The sequence below is a fragment of the Coccinella septempunctata genome, chromosome X (genome assembly GCF_907165205.1).
Source record: "Coccinella septempunctata chromosome X, icCocSept1.1, whole genome shotgun sequence".
Classification (NCBI taxonomy): domain Eukaryota; kingdom Metazoa; phylum Arthropoda; class Insecta; order Coleoptera; family Coccinellidae; genus Coccinella; species Coccinella septempunctata.
The window spans coordinates 23,657,318-23,672,735 of record NC_058198.1 but is presented as its reverse complement, the minus strand read 5'-3'; the positions used below and the strand labels follow the sequence as shown (position 1 = coordinate 23,672,735).

Sequence of the window (15,418 nt, the reverse complement as noted above, 5' to 3'; positions counted from 1 at the left end):
GGGCTTCCTTTCCATTGACATAAGAATTTCCTTATCCTCTTTCTTGACAGTGGATGTCAAGAACGCTTTTAACTCGGTCGCTTGGGGATATATCGTAAAGGCTCTGGAAAAAAAGAAGTATCGCCGTATCTCGTGAAGATCATCAGGGAATATCTCAGCGATAGACATATAAAAATGGGGAAGATCAAGCACAGATATACTATGAGAGTCGTACAGGGATCCAACCTGGGACCCCCACTATGGAACATAACCTATGATGAGGCACTAGAGTTACCGTACCCAGAGGGAGTGAAAAACCCTGGCGTATGCGGACGACCTCCTCTTTATGGTGGAGGGCGACTCGGAGGAGGGGATGAAACGAGACATCGTGAAATCTTTCGAGATATTGATGAGATGGATGAGTGAAAGAAAACTTGAAGTTGCGACTCATAAGACGGAGATCCTGGTGATGAAAGCCCCAAGGCGAAGACCCAAACTCAAAGTCGGACTTGAAAACGTAGAGGTGACGGAGACTGAACATCTGAAATACCTGGGTGTCACACTGAAAAGACAACTGAACTTCGCAGAGCACATCAACCAGATAGTGGCAAAAACGAACAGAAGAGCTCAATGCATTAATAAACTGATGCCAAACATCGGCGGCCCCAGCTATCTAAAAAGAAGAGCCTTGTGCTCGGTGATCCACGGTACGGTCCTATATGCCGCGCCAGTGTGGAGAGAAGCTCTCAAATTAGAGATAAATAAGAGAGCCCTGATTGCACTACAGCGGAAAACGCAGCTAAGAGGGTGCTCGGCCTGCAGGACGGTCTCAGCCGAGGCAGTACAAGTTATAGCCGGATTCATGCCCATAGACTTGATGATCGGGGAAGCCTGCTTCCTGTTCAGCGTCGGCAGCAGACTACCCGGAAACAGAAGAATGGCCAGGAGAAGAACTATAAACAAGTGGAAAGAGAGATGGGAAAGAGGCGGAGATACGGCATCCTGGACGAGGAGAATAATCCCAGATATTAATAACTGGATCAGCTGCAGGCACAAACGCAGTGGATACTATCTCACCCAGTTTTTGACGGGACACGGGTCGTACGGCACATATACAAGGAGGATTGGGAAGACGGAAAATGATCTGTGCCACGTATGCTCGAAGACGGACGGACCGGAGCATATGATGTACGACTGTCGAAGATGGGACAGAGAAAGGGAAGAGTAAGAGAGAAACTCTGGAAGAACTGCGAAGCGTGGAAGTGCTGGTGCCGGCCATGATTGAAAAACCCGAAATATGGCAGAGTATAGGCGAGTACATAAATACGGTCATGGAAAGAAAATTCTTTTTAGGGATAGGGTGCGAAACGGATGATGACAGAGTAGAAGAGAAAGCACCTTCTTCACTGATGAACGGACAAAAATATCTGCTCCAGGGAAGGATGATTGGTGGAAAAAAGAAAAAGGGGTTTTTAGTGGGTGAGAGCCCCACACAAACCGGCAACATTGCACAGCCCAGTTGCCGGGATGGCTGAAAAAGCTTTTCCCCTACCTCTTGGGCAAAAAAAAAGGTTAGGTTAGGTTAGGTTACGTTAGGTTAGGTTAGGTCCCCGTGAGGAGAGTAAACTCCCATCGGGCGCCTCCCCAGGTGGCGGCTAGGGGGATGCCTCCCAGATATGGGTTGTACCGGGGAAATCGAATACCCAGGGCGGACCAAATCCGTGCTGCCTTGCGCGCAAGGGATCGGACTCCCAAGGCTAAGGGAAGGAAAACCCCGGCAGAAAACCCGCAGAAGAAATAAAAAGAAAAAAAGGATTGTGAAATGGTGAAGAAAAAAGAAAAAAAGGTTACGGTGCAAGGAAGGGATACCCTAGTACCGGTCGGTGCACCTGGTGGTAGTGCAGGCCAGGCCCGACCGTTATCCGAAGACTGTACTGCGCATGGTCTAGGCGACCAGGGACATGAGCTGGCGTTTGCTACTGGAAGCAGGGAGAGCGAGAAAGGGTCGGAATTGCCCGATATAGCAGAGAAGGAGATCGAGGAGACAATCTCTATAATAGAGATACCAGATGAAGATGACCCGTTCAAGAGATCAACTTGCTTACAGAGGACACCACCGACGAAGGTCAGAATGGGAAGAAAAGATGAAGAGGATTCAGACACGCAGGAGGTTCTAGAGAGAAAAACAAGCACACCAACGGAAAATACAGGATTGAAAGTGGAGATGAGTTCCTAAGAGACTTCATCTTAAATACCAATCCACATAAAAGAAAACGAGTGGAGACCTCACCAAACGTGACTGTTGAGACCACAAAGCTCAATGACATGCTTGGTGCGCTAAAAGGGCTAGTGAAGGAGCTGGTGGTAGATACGGCGGATCGGTGTAATGAGGCGATTCGAGAGAAAATAACCGGTATCAGAAATAAGCTGGAATTGGAGATTTCCCATTTGGTGGCGGTAACCATACCAAAAGAGAGGGACACCATAGGTATCCAAACATCACCCGAAATAATTGACCTGGACATTACGGTCGATACAATAAGAGACGCCATCCGAGAGGATATGGATTTTGAGGATGTGAAGAAGATTCTCACAATAGAATGGCCGGAAGAGGCATATAGGTCCAAGGTCGACGGAGGAAAGATAACCAACGCAAATAATGGTGATGGCACCGATACAAGAAATGGCTCAAATGAGAATGATTAAAACGTTAATAGGATCCTCACGAAAATTATACCAGTATGTAACAGGAGGAGATATGAAGCAGGGAGAGCTAATCGGACATCAATGCGAGGTTGTATCCCTAATAAACGGAAGAAAAGTTAAGGAGGAGAATAGAACATACATAATAGGACTAGTGGAAGACACAGAAGCGAAAGAGGTACAAGCTCGTACCATCTGGGAGGAAGAAAGGGGAAAAACAAACCAACCCCTACATATTGTCATCACCACTTACCACCAGTTGATCTCATGGTGGCGGGGAGATGCTACCTGTTTAAGGTAGGAGGCCGTCTGCCAGGAAATAGGAGGGCTGCTAGGGAGAGAACGCTAAAAAAGTGGCAGGAGAGATGGGAGAGGGGCACGGGAAGGGCCACTTGGACAAAAGGATTGATTCCCCAGATGAAAGCATGGATAAGGTGCAGACATAGAACCACCAATTACTGGTTCACTCAGTTCCTTACAGGCCACGGAGCCTACGGCAGCTTCTCACTGAAAATAAATAAGACGACGAGCGATCTGTGTCGTCGATGTAACCAACAAGACACCCCGGAGAATACCCTGTATGAGTGCATCAGGTGGAGGGAAGAAAGGAGGCGGATGGTTGAGGATACGGAAGGATTACCGGAAGTGGAAGAGATCATTCCGCGGATGAACGCGGATAGGACATATTGGGAAGGAATGTTCTCTTATATTACATGTATAATGAAGAGAAAGGAAGTGGAGGATAGGGAGGAGGAAGAGAGGAGGAATCAAGAGGAGGATTAGACCGGGTTACGCACCTGAAGTGCGAGCTAAAGCCTACAGAGCATTTGTGGAGAGGTCAGAACGAAACATAAAAAATAACCCCCAAAAAATTTTGGTCATTCATAAACAATAAGAAGGGTTCAACAACTGTTTCTGGGCAGATGTTCTATGATGGACAGTTATTGGATGGTCCATTAGACATACTTGATAGCTTTTCTGATTTTTTCGCAAAATCTTTTACTACTAGTACTACGGATGTTGAAGAGATTGAGGATCCTTACATGACTAACATTAATGTTGCATTGTTTGAGGAAAGTGAGGTTCTTACGGTTTTAAGGAAGATGAAACCAACTATGACTATGGGTCCGGATGGCATGCCCTCCTTGATTGTGCGTGTGTTTTGGCGTATCCGCTCACAATCTTGTTCAATACCTGTTTGAGAAGTTGCATCGTTCCTGATGCGTGGAAGCTTTCTAAGGTGCGCCCAGTTCACAAAAAGGGCAATAAGCTTGATATTTCTAATTTCCGACCGATATCAATAATCTGTAATCCAAGCAAAATATTTGAGATCCTCCTTTACACTCGGTTATATCCTCTAGTCTGTGATCGAATATCAACTTTTCAGCATGGTTTCGTCAAGGGCCGTTCAACAGTTACCAACCTCCAGGCATAACCCAGTTTGTTTCTGAGGTAATTGAGAGAAGATCCCAGGCTGATGTCCTGTATACTGATTTTTCAAAAGCGTTCGATTCAATGGACCATGGAATTTTGTTGACGAAGTTGTCCCAATTTGGCTTTTGCTCTAATCTCATTAATCTTGTCTCCCAACCATGGGAAACTCTGAGCACAGATCTGATAGGACCGCTACCCCGATCATCTAAAGGGAATGTTTACCTGGTAATGTTCCACGACCGTTTTACTAAATGGACTGCCTGCCGACCTATTCGCCGGGCCACCGCAGCGGCCGTAACCAAAGCACTTTATGAAAAGATCATCACTCGCTACGGGTGCCCCAAAACAGTCATCTCCGATAATGGGTCACAATACACTGGCAAGCTTTTTCGTGGAATGATGGATGAAATGGGTATTCAACATCGAGTCACACCAGTTTATACACCCCAATGTAACCCGTAGAGAGGACAAACCGAACCTTGAAGACCATGATAGCGCAGTTTTGTGAGAACGATCATAAGCATTGGGACAGCCATCTGCACGAACTCACTTTCGCCCTCAATAGCTCCCGCCAGGAATCCACGGGCTTTACTTCCGCCTTCTTGAACTTCGGCCGAGAATTGGAAGCTCCAAAGACGATCTATCGCGAGGCCACGAAGGACTACAGAGAAACCGATGACACCGACCCTAGTCCGACCACCATACAAGAACGCGCCAACCGCTTGGGTAGACTACAAGAAATCTTCACTCTAGTACGTCGACACTTGGCCCAGGCTTTCAACAAACAGAAAAAGCACTGCGACCTACGACACCGCGCTTGGAGATGCCATATCGGTGATAGGGTGATGAAGCGGGAGCATCCTCTTTCGCGCTCCGTTAACGATTTTACCGCAAAATTAGCCCCTAAATTCACCGGACCGTTTACTGTTTGCCGGGTGCTGTCACCCGTGGTTTATGATTTGCGGGACGAGCGCGGAAAGTTAGTCAGGCAGATCCACGTCAAGGATCTCAAACCCTACAATGAACCCCTTAACCTTTTTTCCAGAAAGAATGTCCAAGTCGACCAAACCCTTGAAGATGAGACCACCACAGAGGAAAAGGGAATGGAAACCGCTGTTCCCCGACCTTGTGGTGGTCAGGCCGATAAGCCCGTTGCCCCCAACTCCTCCGCCGCCTCCGCCTACCAGGGAGGAATTAATGGCTGAGTTGGGCCATTTACTTTCTCAGACACCCCCGGGAGAGGCGAACTGGACGCCGTATATGCGGGACCTGGCCAAGAACCTGCGTCCGGTAAATTGGCCGGCAGACCGATACTTCCGGTTGAAGCTGCTGGTGGGAGGACGACAGCGATGGATCAAAATCCCGGCCAATATTTAGTGCCTACTTTAGTTTTTTTTTTATTTTATTTTGTTTTGCTGGTACCGAATTAAAGTTAATTTGAAGACTGCCTGTACTTGTTTTTGTAGACCTTTGTCCCGTGTGCTTCCAGATTAGCGAGGTACCCGTTGTGCTGGCGCTGCGGATACCCGGACCACGACCGGCGAACCTGCAGAAGAACCCCATTAATATTCTGCTCCAGGTGCGGACTGGTGGGAATCCGGTCCAGGGATTGTGGATGCCCGAAGGAAGCCACCGAAAGGCCCAGGAAAAAGGACACGGGAGTGCAGTGCGAATTAATCCGGGTGACCGCATCCGGGGCTCCAGCCTGGTCACCCGGAAAGTGACCGTTCTTTTTGTTTTCTTTTTCTTTCTTCTTGTGATTTTAGAATAAATTTTATTTTTTAGTAGAGATTATAAAAAAGTTTCTTTTTTTTTAGCCGAAGAAGGAGGGGGATGTAACAAAGCAAATTTTCAATTAGTTTTGTTTCCGAATTATTCATTTTCATATTTCCGTAACGTGAATTGATTAAGTCGACCGGTTTCAGGCCGCGCGGACCCATGTGTTCCCGGATCGCGATGTCTTCAACGTGAGGTCAAGGGGGGATATCGTATACCGAATTTGTTTAATTGCGCATTTGACAATTATACAAAAAAGGGCCGTGCCGGGTATAAATTCGAGCGATTTCTTAAATTCAGTCAATGAAGCCAGAGTGTTCCGACCGTCCGAGAAGTATACCAGATAGTAAGTACATACATTCAAGGGTTACACATGGGCAAGGTGTCAGGTATGATTATTTTAATTACTCTTTTGGTTAATTTGCCGGTTTATTTATTTTCTCACATACCCTTCTTTCCGCCGTGGAGTTGTGTAGTAGCTTCAAATGGCCTACACTACCCCATGGACTTTCCCAGTATGCGTAGGTGTGTACGCTAGCTTCAAATGTCGCGTACATGCTTCCGTGTCATCCTTCCACCGTACCGCCCGGGTCCTGGAGGCCATGCATTAGCTTGAAACGGCCTGCATGTCTCCTGGTATCCTGAAAGTACAGGGGTGTACGATGTTAGCTTCAAACAGCCCATCCTACACTCTTGTCAGGTACGTTCCGCCGTCTCTAGCTCAGCCCACCCTTACCGTACCGCCTGAGTTCCTAGAGGTGATGCATTAGCTTCAAAGGCCTGCATCTCTCTTGGGATTCCGAGTGTGCGGGAGTGTACGATGTTAGCTTCAAACGGCCCATCCTACACACCTGCCAGGTATGTTCCTTTTTTACCCCGCCTTTCCCTAACCGTACCGCTCGAGTTCTTGGAGATTATGCATTAGCTTCAAACGGCCTGCATCGCTCCTGGAATTCCGAGTGTACAGAGGTGTACGATGTTAGCTTCAAACGGCCCATCCTACACAACTGTCCGGTATGATCCCCTTCGAACTAGGCCACCCACCGGGGTTAGGGGGGTGGGTACAGCCCCCGTGATTTCGGAACACCTTGGATTCCGAGGACACCCTTGCGGGTGTGTTCGTCGTCCTTGTTCCGTGGTTTAGTTTTTTCCTCGGTTCACCAAAGTATACCGGCAAACCGCCGTCCGTCTTAACACCAGTCTCGCTTATAATAACCGACTTTGCCCATGTTACTACCCGCCGCTTGTACGCAACGTAGAGTTAACTTGCACTGTTTTCACTTACGCTCTTGCTTCATTCTAACTCCGACCGCTTCATCCCGCATTCTTACTTTGCTCACTCATCATGTTTCGACATTAAAAGCACGTTACATCCCGCTTCTGCTTCTGCACCGCTTATTCACCCTATATCCTGTACGACATCATCATGTATATAGAAGATATTGAATAGAAGTTTAATGGTTATTGTGTGTTTTATTTTTCTCCCGAATAGAGTTTTTAAGATATTTCAGAGATAGGGGACTGTCCGAACTTCATGAACATCTGAGCCCTGGACATAACTTTCTCTGACTGTAGCTCCTGGTCACCTGTGGGATACCGCCTACAGGTTCCGAGTGTCCTCAACACTTTAAACTAGAGGTGGCGCCCGAGGTTTCTATCTTCGGAGAAGAAGACGGCAACAGATGGAGACAGGAGGTCGTCACAAGGCGAGGAGCGACCCGGACCCGACCACGACCACGAGTCCGAAAACCTGGAAAGGGCTCCAACAGAGCTTAATCCTTTTAATATCTGAGATATCTGGGATAAGTGAATTTTCCTCTGGAGAGGAGTGTGAAAGCCGTAAGGCTAAAGTCATATTGAATCCTTTCTGACATACATAGAAACGAACGAAATTGACCCTTGAATAATTAACGGAATACTTTAACAATGAAAACTTATAAAATGCATCAAGTACCTCAAATCGCACATCCGCAATAAAACCTTCAAATTGATAAAACAAGAATCGGTAATAAATGAAATGAGTGGTAACTTACTTATGGAATTCACTGAACAAAATAAAGAAAAAATGTGTATTATCATACACAAAATTCACTCGAGAGAAAAACTAACAGGAAAAACCAGTTTAACTCGTTTCAAGAATGGACGCTTTGATGAATCTCAATTCTTCATTAGGAATTTCTTGCCTTCCAGATCTCAAGCACCTACTTGAAGGAGAGCGTCTTCCAGGGTTCTACAGTGACTCTATCAAACACAGTGGCGACAATTGTCTCGTTTTAGCAAGATAGATATATAGATATATATATATATATATATATATATATATATATATATATACTTCATTCAAATTTATTTTAGCAGTCGGTTGGCCATGAAATAATTTTCTCAAGTTTTTGTAACTAGAACGAAGTTAGGTTGGCACTCATGAAATGTCGTTAATGTCATAACGCGGTTGCCACAACTAATATCAATTTTTATTACGAAAATGCCGAAAGTGATTGAAAAAAAAAAGAAGACAGGGTTTCAGGAAGTGCTATTTAGAATTCAGGTCCGCTCATTCAAATAGTTATACCCTGATATTCTAAAATCCACAATACGTCGGACGATAGCGAACATATTCAAAGTAAGAGAATTTATATAATATTTCATCTGAATCTGAAAGACTTATATTTCAGCTGAATATTTCCACAATCAGAAAGATTGTGAATGAAGAGTATGACAAAGAATTTCCTTCTATTGGGAGACCCAAAAAAGTGGTGGCATTTGGGAATTTTATGTTTGAGTGAATTAATGCGAAAAGTTTACTACAGGATTTTCGATAAATCTCATCGGAGAATAAGTTCCCTAAAATGGATTTTTCTATTTTCCATTTGACTTGTCCTATACAATGTAAATGTCTTAAGGTACTAATAAATACCTAATTATTATAATTGCATCAATGTATTAAGATGAATAGCCACAAATACGCGCAAGTTGCCCTGTTTTTTGTTTATTCATATAAAATTTTTGTTCAACGGTGAAGTTGCATCTTAACTTGAAACTTCCTTCAACTCCTTTTAATTATATTGATGCAAGATGATTTTTGTTGAAGAATTTAACATTCTTGAAATTGTTCTTAGGTTATCGTCCATTTAGTTAGATGAAATGAAAGAATATTGGGATTCTTGGACTAATTTTATTTATTGTTCCTCAATGATGAACACGAACTCGACGAACGTCAAAAATTTCTATGCCACATGCCAACAACGACGTGACCTGTCGTAGCCAATATTCCGCGTCTTCCTGAAACAACATTAAAAGTTTTTTCAAAAATTAGATCTCTTTGAAATATGAAACCAAACTTAAATCTATATCGACGATATTGTTCAGAATACTAGGTAATTGTATGTGCGAATGATCTCGAATGAAAATTTTAATGTGTTTAAATTTTTAGCCTTGAAAAAGAAACAAGTCGTTTCGAAACGTCGGCGTTGTATTGAGGAACAATAAATAAAATTAGTCCAAGAATCCCAATATTCTTTCATTTCATTCTTGAAATTATCTGTTAATTCCTTCGGGAGATACCCATTCCCAACCACTGCATCATATGCATTTCATCTTCGGGTTAATATATTTGAAATCTACAAATGATGTAAGCCAAAGAAAATAACGAACATTAACTCTCCTCAAGCTAGTGCATATTATGATATTATACTGATCTCTTGTATTTTCCATGCAAATAACTGGATTTGGTGTGCCTTCAATCAGTTTGTTTAAACTTCAATTATGTTCGTCACATATTTTCCGAAGAGATTCGACATTGTGATAAAATACGTAATAATAGAAACTTTTACGTAGAACGGGCAACATAGCGTTGATTTAAAACCAAAAAATGTTTTGACAAGCTTCATAACCCCACATTTTCGTACTATACAGAGTGAAATGTGTCAAATTTCCATGGCCAACCGACTGCTAAAATAAAGTTGAATGAAGTATATATATATATATAAGCTAGAGGCAAAAAACAACTAGAAGGGGCATTGGAGTTGGTAAGAAGGTTCAGCGGGGACATCAAGATGTTGCTTGGACTTGGGAAGTGCGCTGCTGTGGAGGTGAGGAGAGGAAAACTGATGGAGGAAGGGAATATCGCAATGGTAGATGGAAGGGAAATAGCTATGTTAACTACGGAAGCCAGGTACAAGTATCTCGGAATTCAACAAACTTTTGAGATCAAACAGCAGGAGAACAAGAAGCACACCGAGACCCAACTCATGGAAAGAGTTCGGAAGGTACTCAGAACACAGCTGTCTTCCAAGAACAAAATGGAAGCAATCAACATCTGGGCGCTTCCATCACTTACATACACCGCCGGTGTTTTGACATGGTCGAACACAGACCTGCAGCGTATGGACAGAAGAATCCAAACCACTTTAGTACAACACGGATTACTACATCCGAACTCGGCGACCGAAAGGCTCTATTTGCCCCGCAAAGAAGGCGGCCGTGGACTAAAATGCTTGGAAGGAGCATGCCGAAAAGAAGAAGAAAAACTGAAGGCCTTTTTCCGACTAAGTAACAACCCCATACACCAATGGATCAATTCGGCTAGCAATCCGCCCAGCTCCTCTGGGCAGGCCAGCGAAGGGCAATCAGAAGCAGTCAGCAGAGAGGACACACTGAGGCAGACATGGAAGGCAAAACCCCTGCATGGCAGATTTCATGCTAGCCTCCACCAGGAAGACGTAGACATACAGGCATCAAACACCTACCTGACACAAGGTTATCTCTACCCACAAACTAAGGGAACGCTATTTGCGATTCAAGACCAGGTGGTGCCAACACGCAGTTACACAAAACATACCATCAAACAACAGATAGATTCCACAAAATGTAGACTGTGTAACAACGCGGAAGAATCGGTGCAACACCTCTCGTCTGGTTGCTCTGCAATAGCTGGCACTAAATACTTAAGTCGCCATGATAGTATGGGCACTTCGGATGCATTATTAGCGGAACCGCATCATCGAGTCCACAACTTCGTGTAGCAAGTTTGATCACGAATTTGAATGAAAATTCACAACTCACAAAATTCTGGAACGGCAAAGAAGCAGAATTAATTCCGAGGAAACAACAAAGGACGATAATTTCGTCGAAGAATTTTACTCCAACACCGTTCGACGGGACGAACACGGTTATACTGTGAAACTTCCATTCAAGAAATGTACAACTCAGCTATCCGTCCTTATAGAAAAAAATATCTTTCAATACACAACACACAAGACACACTATTTCTAATATTTAGTCAATTACTGTATTGATAAATGTAATGTTTAACAGGTTCAGCGCCGAAGTATTTCAACGAAAATTTCTTCCTGGACCATCATTTTTTTTACAATTTCTTTTATATAAGTTCATTTGATAACATTTGTGCTTATCTAAAAATGAAAATGAGCTTTCGAAATATAAAAAATTGAAAGCGGACACCAGTGTCCGCTGATCGCCATGATTGTTGATCGGACACGCCCCTATCCAAAGTGCCCGCTTTCCGATTCAGCAAGTATCAACAAGAAAACTATCATTCAGTTGGTTCGCGTTCATTGCGTAACGTGCCCTATTTTACTGTTGTGCGAAAGATGAACAGCCGCAGCAAAAGGATTATTCAATTAGCTTTACAGCGAAATATCTCAGATGGTAAGTGTTCATGAAATTTGATTTTTCCCTATTATACCAGTAACTTCTACAGATGAAGATTCGCTTAGTGATCCATACTCTGGAGATTCGGACGACGATCCAGTTTTTGTTCCACCAGTTGGAAGTTCAAGTTCCAATTATTCAACCGAAAGTAGTGAAGATGAAGTGGGAATCAATAAATCTACGATTTTCTCATCAACAAATGAAAATTTGCAAGGAGAGGAGAAAAGCGACTGCAGCGAAAAAACAGAACAGCGAATTGGAAATATGACAGAACCTACAAACGAACAGATCAATGAAACATTACATGATCTCAATTCAGCAGTTTGGGGACCCCCTAAAGGCAATCATTTGCAATTCGATGAAAATTTTGAGGGAGGCCTGAAAGAGGAACTGGAAGCCACACTGTTAGGAAGTCGGCCGATTGACTATTATTTTGGATTTGTGGATTTCAAAATAATAGATGAAATCGTAAATCAAACAAACCTATACGCTACACAATTTTTGCTGAATGATGATCGAATTTCAAATCAATCTAGTGTGAAAAAATGGGAACCGACCACTAGGGCAGAAATAATTCATTTTATAGGACTGCTGGGTTACACGGGTATAGTTCGTATGAACACCCTTCGAGATTATTGGTCTCAAAAATGGATACTCAGATCAGAAGTTGCTCGCAGTGTTATGAGTCGTAACAGATTTGAACTGCTGCTAAAGATGCTTCATTTCTCGGATAATGAACAATGCCCTGAAGGTGACCGTTTATATAAGATACAACCACTTGTTGACATGCTCACGAAGAATTATAAATCTATATATACTCCCGGTAAAACATTTTGTATCGATGAAACCATGGTGCCCTTTCAAGGAAGATTAGTTTTCAAACAATACAATCCACAGAAGACGCATAAGTATGGAATAAAGTTATTCAAACTTTGTTGTGATAAGGGGTATACCTGGAATCTAAGCATTTATGCAGGAAAAGAGAGAACCTCGGATAGCTCATTAGCCGTCTCTACACAAATTGTTTTGAAGTTAGCGAAAGATCTTCTGCAAAGTGGTAGAATATGTGTTATCGATAATTGGTACACCAGTCTCCAACTCGCACACATACTGTTAGATAGAAAAACCCATTGTCTAGGAACATTGCGTTCCAACCGAAAAGGAAATCCGACTGAAGTTATAAAAAAAAACTAAAAAAAGGAGAGATTTTCGCACAAGAAAACGAAAGAGGAATTTGTATTCTAAAATGGCGAGACAAAAGGGACGTCTTACTTTTGTCAACATGCCATGGAGATCAGATGACGGAAATTCAAAGAAGAGGAACTATGGTTCACAAACCAGCTGCTATTGTTCAATACAATTCTGACAAGAGCTCCATTGACCTCTCCGACCAGATGTCGAGTTATAGTTCTTCCTTGAGAAAATCCATCAGATGGTACAAAAAATTGGCTGTGGAACTTCTATTAGGTGAGTGCATTTTTTGCCTTGTGATTTGTTATTGAAACGTAATATTTCCAGGGACGTCAATGGTGAATGCCCACATAATTTATGAAACTGTTGAACAAAACCGCATTCCGATAAACGATTTCCGTATATCGGTGGTCGAAGATTTACTGAAATACGAAGAAAACCCTGATTATGGACCCGTCAATCAACCCAAGAGTCTCAGAACACATCAATTTAGTAAAATGGACTGCAAGGCTCGCCAAAATCGCAGATATTGTAGAGGGTGTTACCAAAAAAAGGTTGAGGGTAAAATCGAAAAAAATAAGGTGAAGAAAGTTACCACATATTGTATGCAATGTGAAGGAAAACCGAGGTATTGTCTCGAATGTTTCAATATTTATCATAGTAAATGATGTATAAATTGTGTGGAAATAAAATATGTTTCATTTTTTCTTTATATATTGTCTAAAATCCGAAGTTGCTAGAAACAAAATACCATCCATATATCTCAAACAAGTCCCGTTTCAAACAACCTGGCTAGACATCCCGTTAGAGGAACGCCATAGCGGACACATTGATATGTTAAATATCGTAATATCTTGTCCGCTTGGCCAAGCGAGACAAACATATTCAGGATTATAGAGCGGACACCGGTGTCCGCCATGGCCGTAGAGGCTAGAAGCAAATCGGACACCGGTGTCCGCCATGGCGCTGAACCTGTTAATTCCTATGAAATTCCCACTTTTTTTCATTTCGTTTGATTTTTTCAATAATACTCAAGTACCACCCTGTTCCTTTCCACGAACGGACGGTTTTTCTCATTCCACGCATCATTTCCCCCCCACACAATTTTTTCCATAGCAACAAACGCAATGTGACAAAAAACAAATGACCATCTGTTCATGAATTTTTTAACCAATCAAAGAGCAGTACGCCACATTGCGGTAACAAAGATTTTCAATCTTTTGATAATATTACTTGTTCCTAGTCGTTATTCCTATGGTGTGGTGTTTTGAATATTTTCCCAAGTAATTTACCTCCAAACGTCATTAGACAATTTATTTTCATTTCATTTTATTTTATCCATTTATTCCTCTTTATTTTGCTTATCAGAACGTAACCGAGAATTTTTTTCGCCAACTCCGTGCCACCTGTTGAGTATGTAAAATTTGACCAACTTATTGTCTTCATGACCGTTGCCAGCCTTCGAGTCGAAGAGGGGAATCGTGTAGTCCTAGTCAAACAAGGAGATCCTTCGAAATGACAATGTTATATATCCTTTTTGATATTCACTATGACAGAACAACAATGGCCAAAATTGACTCAATTGAACTCAAACAAGAACTTCAGTGTCAGCTAGCAATAGAGAACAACACCAATGCCCCAAATGAAATTCCCTGCCTGGTCAACAACAGCCAGAAGAAATCGAAATCGAAGGTCCAACGCAAGTGAGTCTGAACACCAGGACGATAAGGAAGAGCTCTGGCGACACGTTGATTTTGACATGAAGAAGTACTTTGCAACGACTTACACGCTCGTGTAAACGTGTCATCTTAATCTTGCAACGCCTGTGGCATCCGCTGAATTGTTTATAACATCTTGTAAATGTCATATCATAATAATATGATGTAGCGTCGGTCAGTTTCGATGATTTCAATTTGCGTTTCAAGCAGGGCGCAAAGATATATATCCACTGATATATAAGATAACTTTTGACTAAGCGGTGATAAAATGTAGCCTCGAAAGCTTGAGTAAACGGAACAAAGAATTTTCTTCTCTGACTACTTTCCCGATACTTACTTTACCTTTTATCCACTGACATATATCATGATACTTATCGAATAAATATCAAGATATATATCACTTCTAGCTGACCCGGCAAACGTTGTTTTGCCATATAAATAATTTCCTAAAAAAATTTAGGGGTGGACTACCCCTAACATTTATGGGGATGAAAAATAGATGTTGGCCGATTCTCATAGATAGCGGATAAGCACAAAAAATTTCATCAAAATCGGTCAAGCCGTTTCGGAGGAGTATGGCAACGAAAACTGTGACACGAGAATTTTATATATTAGATTGTATTTCCGACAATTCGGGCTCATAAAAGAAAAGAAGGCAAATCGCAATTGAGGCTATAAACCGAGGGGAAGAAAAATTCGAAGATTAGGTGAGGAGTTTCGTAACCGATAATACGGAAAATGTTAGAAAAATGCGAAAAGAACTTGCCCTTGAAAAGACTGATATGATAGAATATCGTTGTTCAGCACATCTTCTCAATTTGTTTGCTGAGGATATGAAGATCCCTGGAAAAGAAGGTATATGGCTCTGGACTAGCCTCATTTTCAAGCAAACATGTTGGACCATCGATTTTTGGGACAAAGACTTCCTAATGAAGACACAAAAACAG

At 42.5% G+C, this 15,418-nt stretch overlaps 1 protein-coding gene across 2 annotated transcripts; it reads left to right on the top strand.

The window, feature by feature from the left end:
• Nucleotides 1-9,912: 9,912 nt before the first annotated feature.
• LOC123322181 (piggyBac transposable element-derived protein 4-like) lies at nucleotides 9,913-14,964 on the top strand. Of its 2 annotated transcripts, none has more exons than XM_044910048.1 (2): nucleotides 9,913-11,559; nucleotides 11,612-14,964. In XM_044910048.1, the coding sequence occupies exons 1-2, from the start codon at nucleotides 11,502-11,504 to the stop codon at nucleotides 12,754-12,756; spliced, it is 1,203 nt and encodes a 400-aa protein (XP_044765983.1). In that variant the 5' UTR covers nucleotides 9,913-11,501; the 3' UTR covers nucleotides 12,757-14,964. Both variants share the same exon structure in this region, with proteins under 2 accessions (XP_044765983.1, XP_044765984.1).
• The last annotated feature ends 454 nt before the right edge of the window (nucleotides 14,965-15,418 follow it).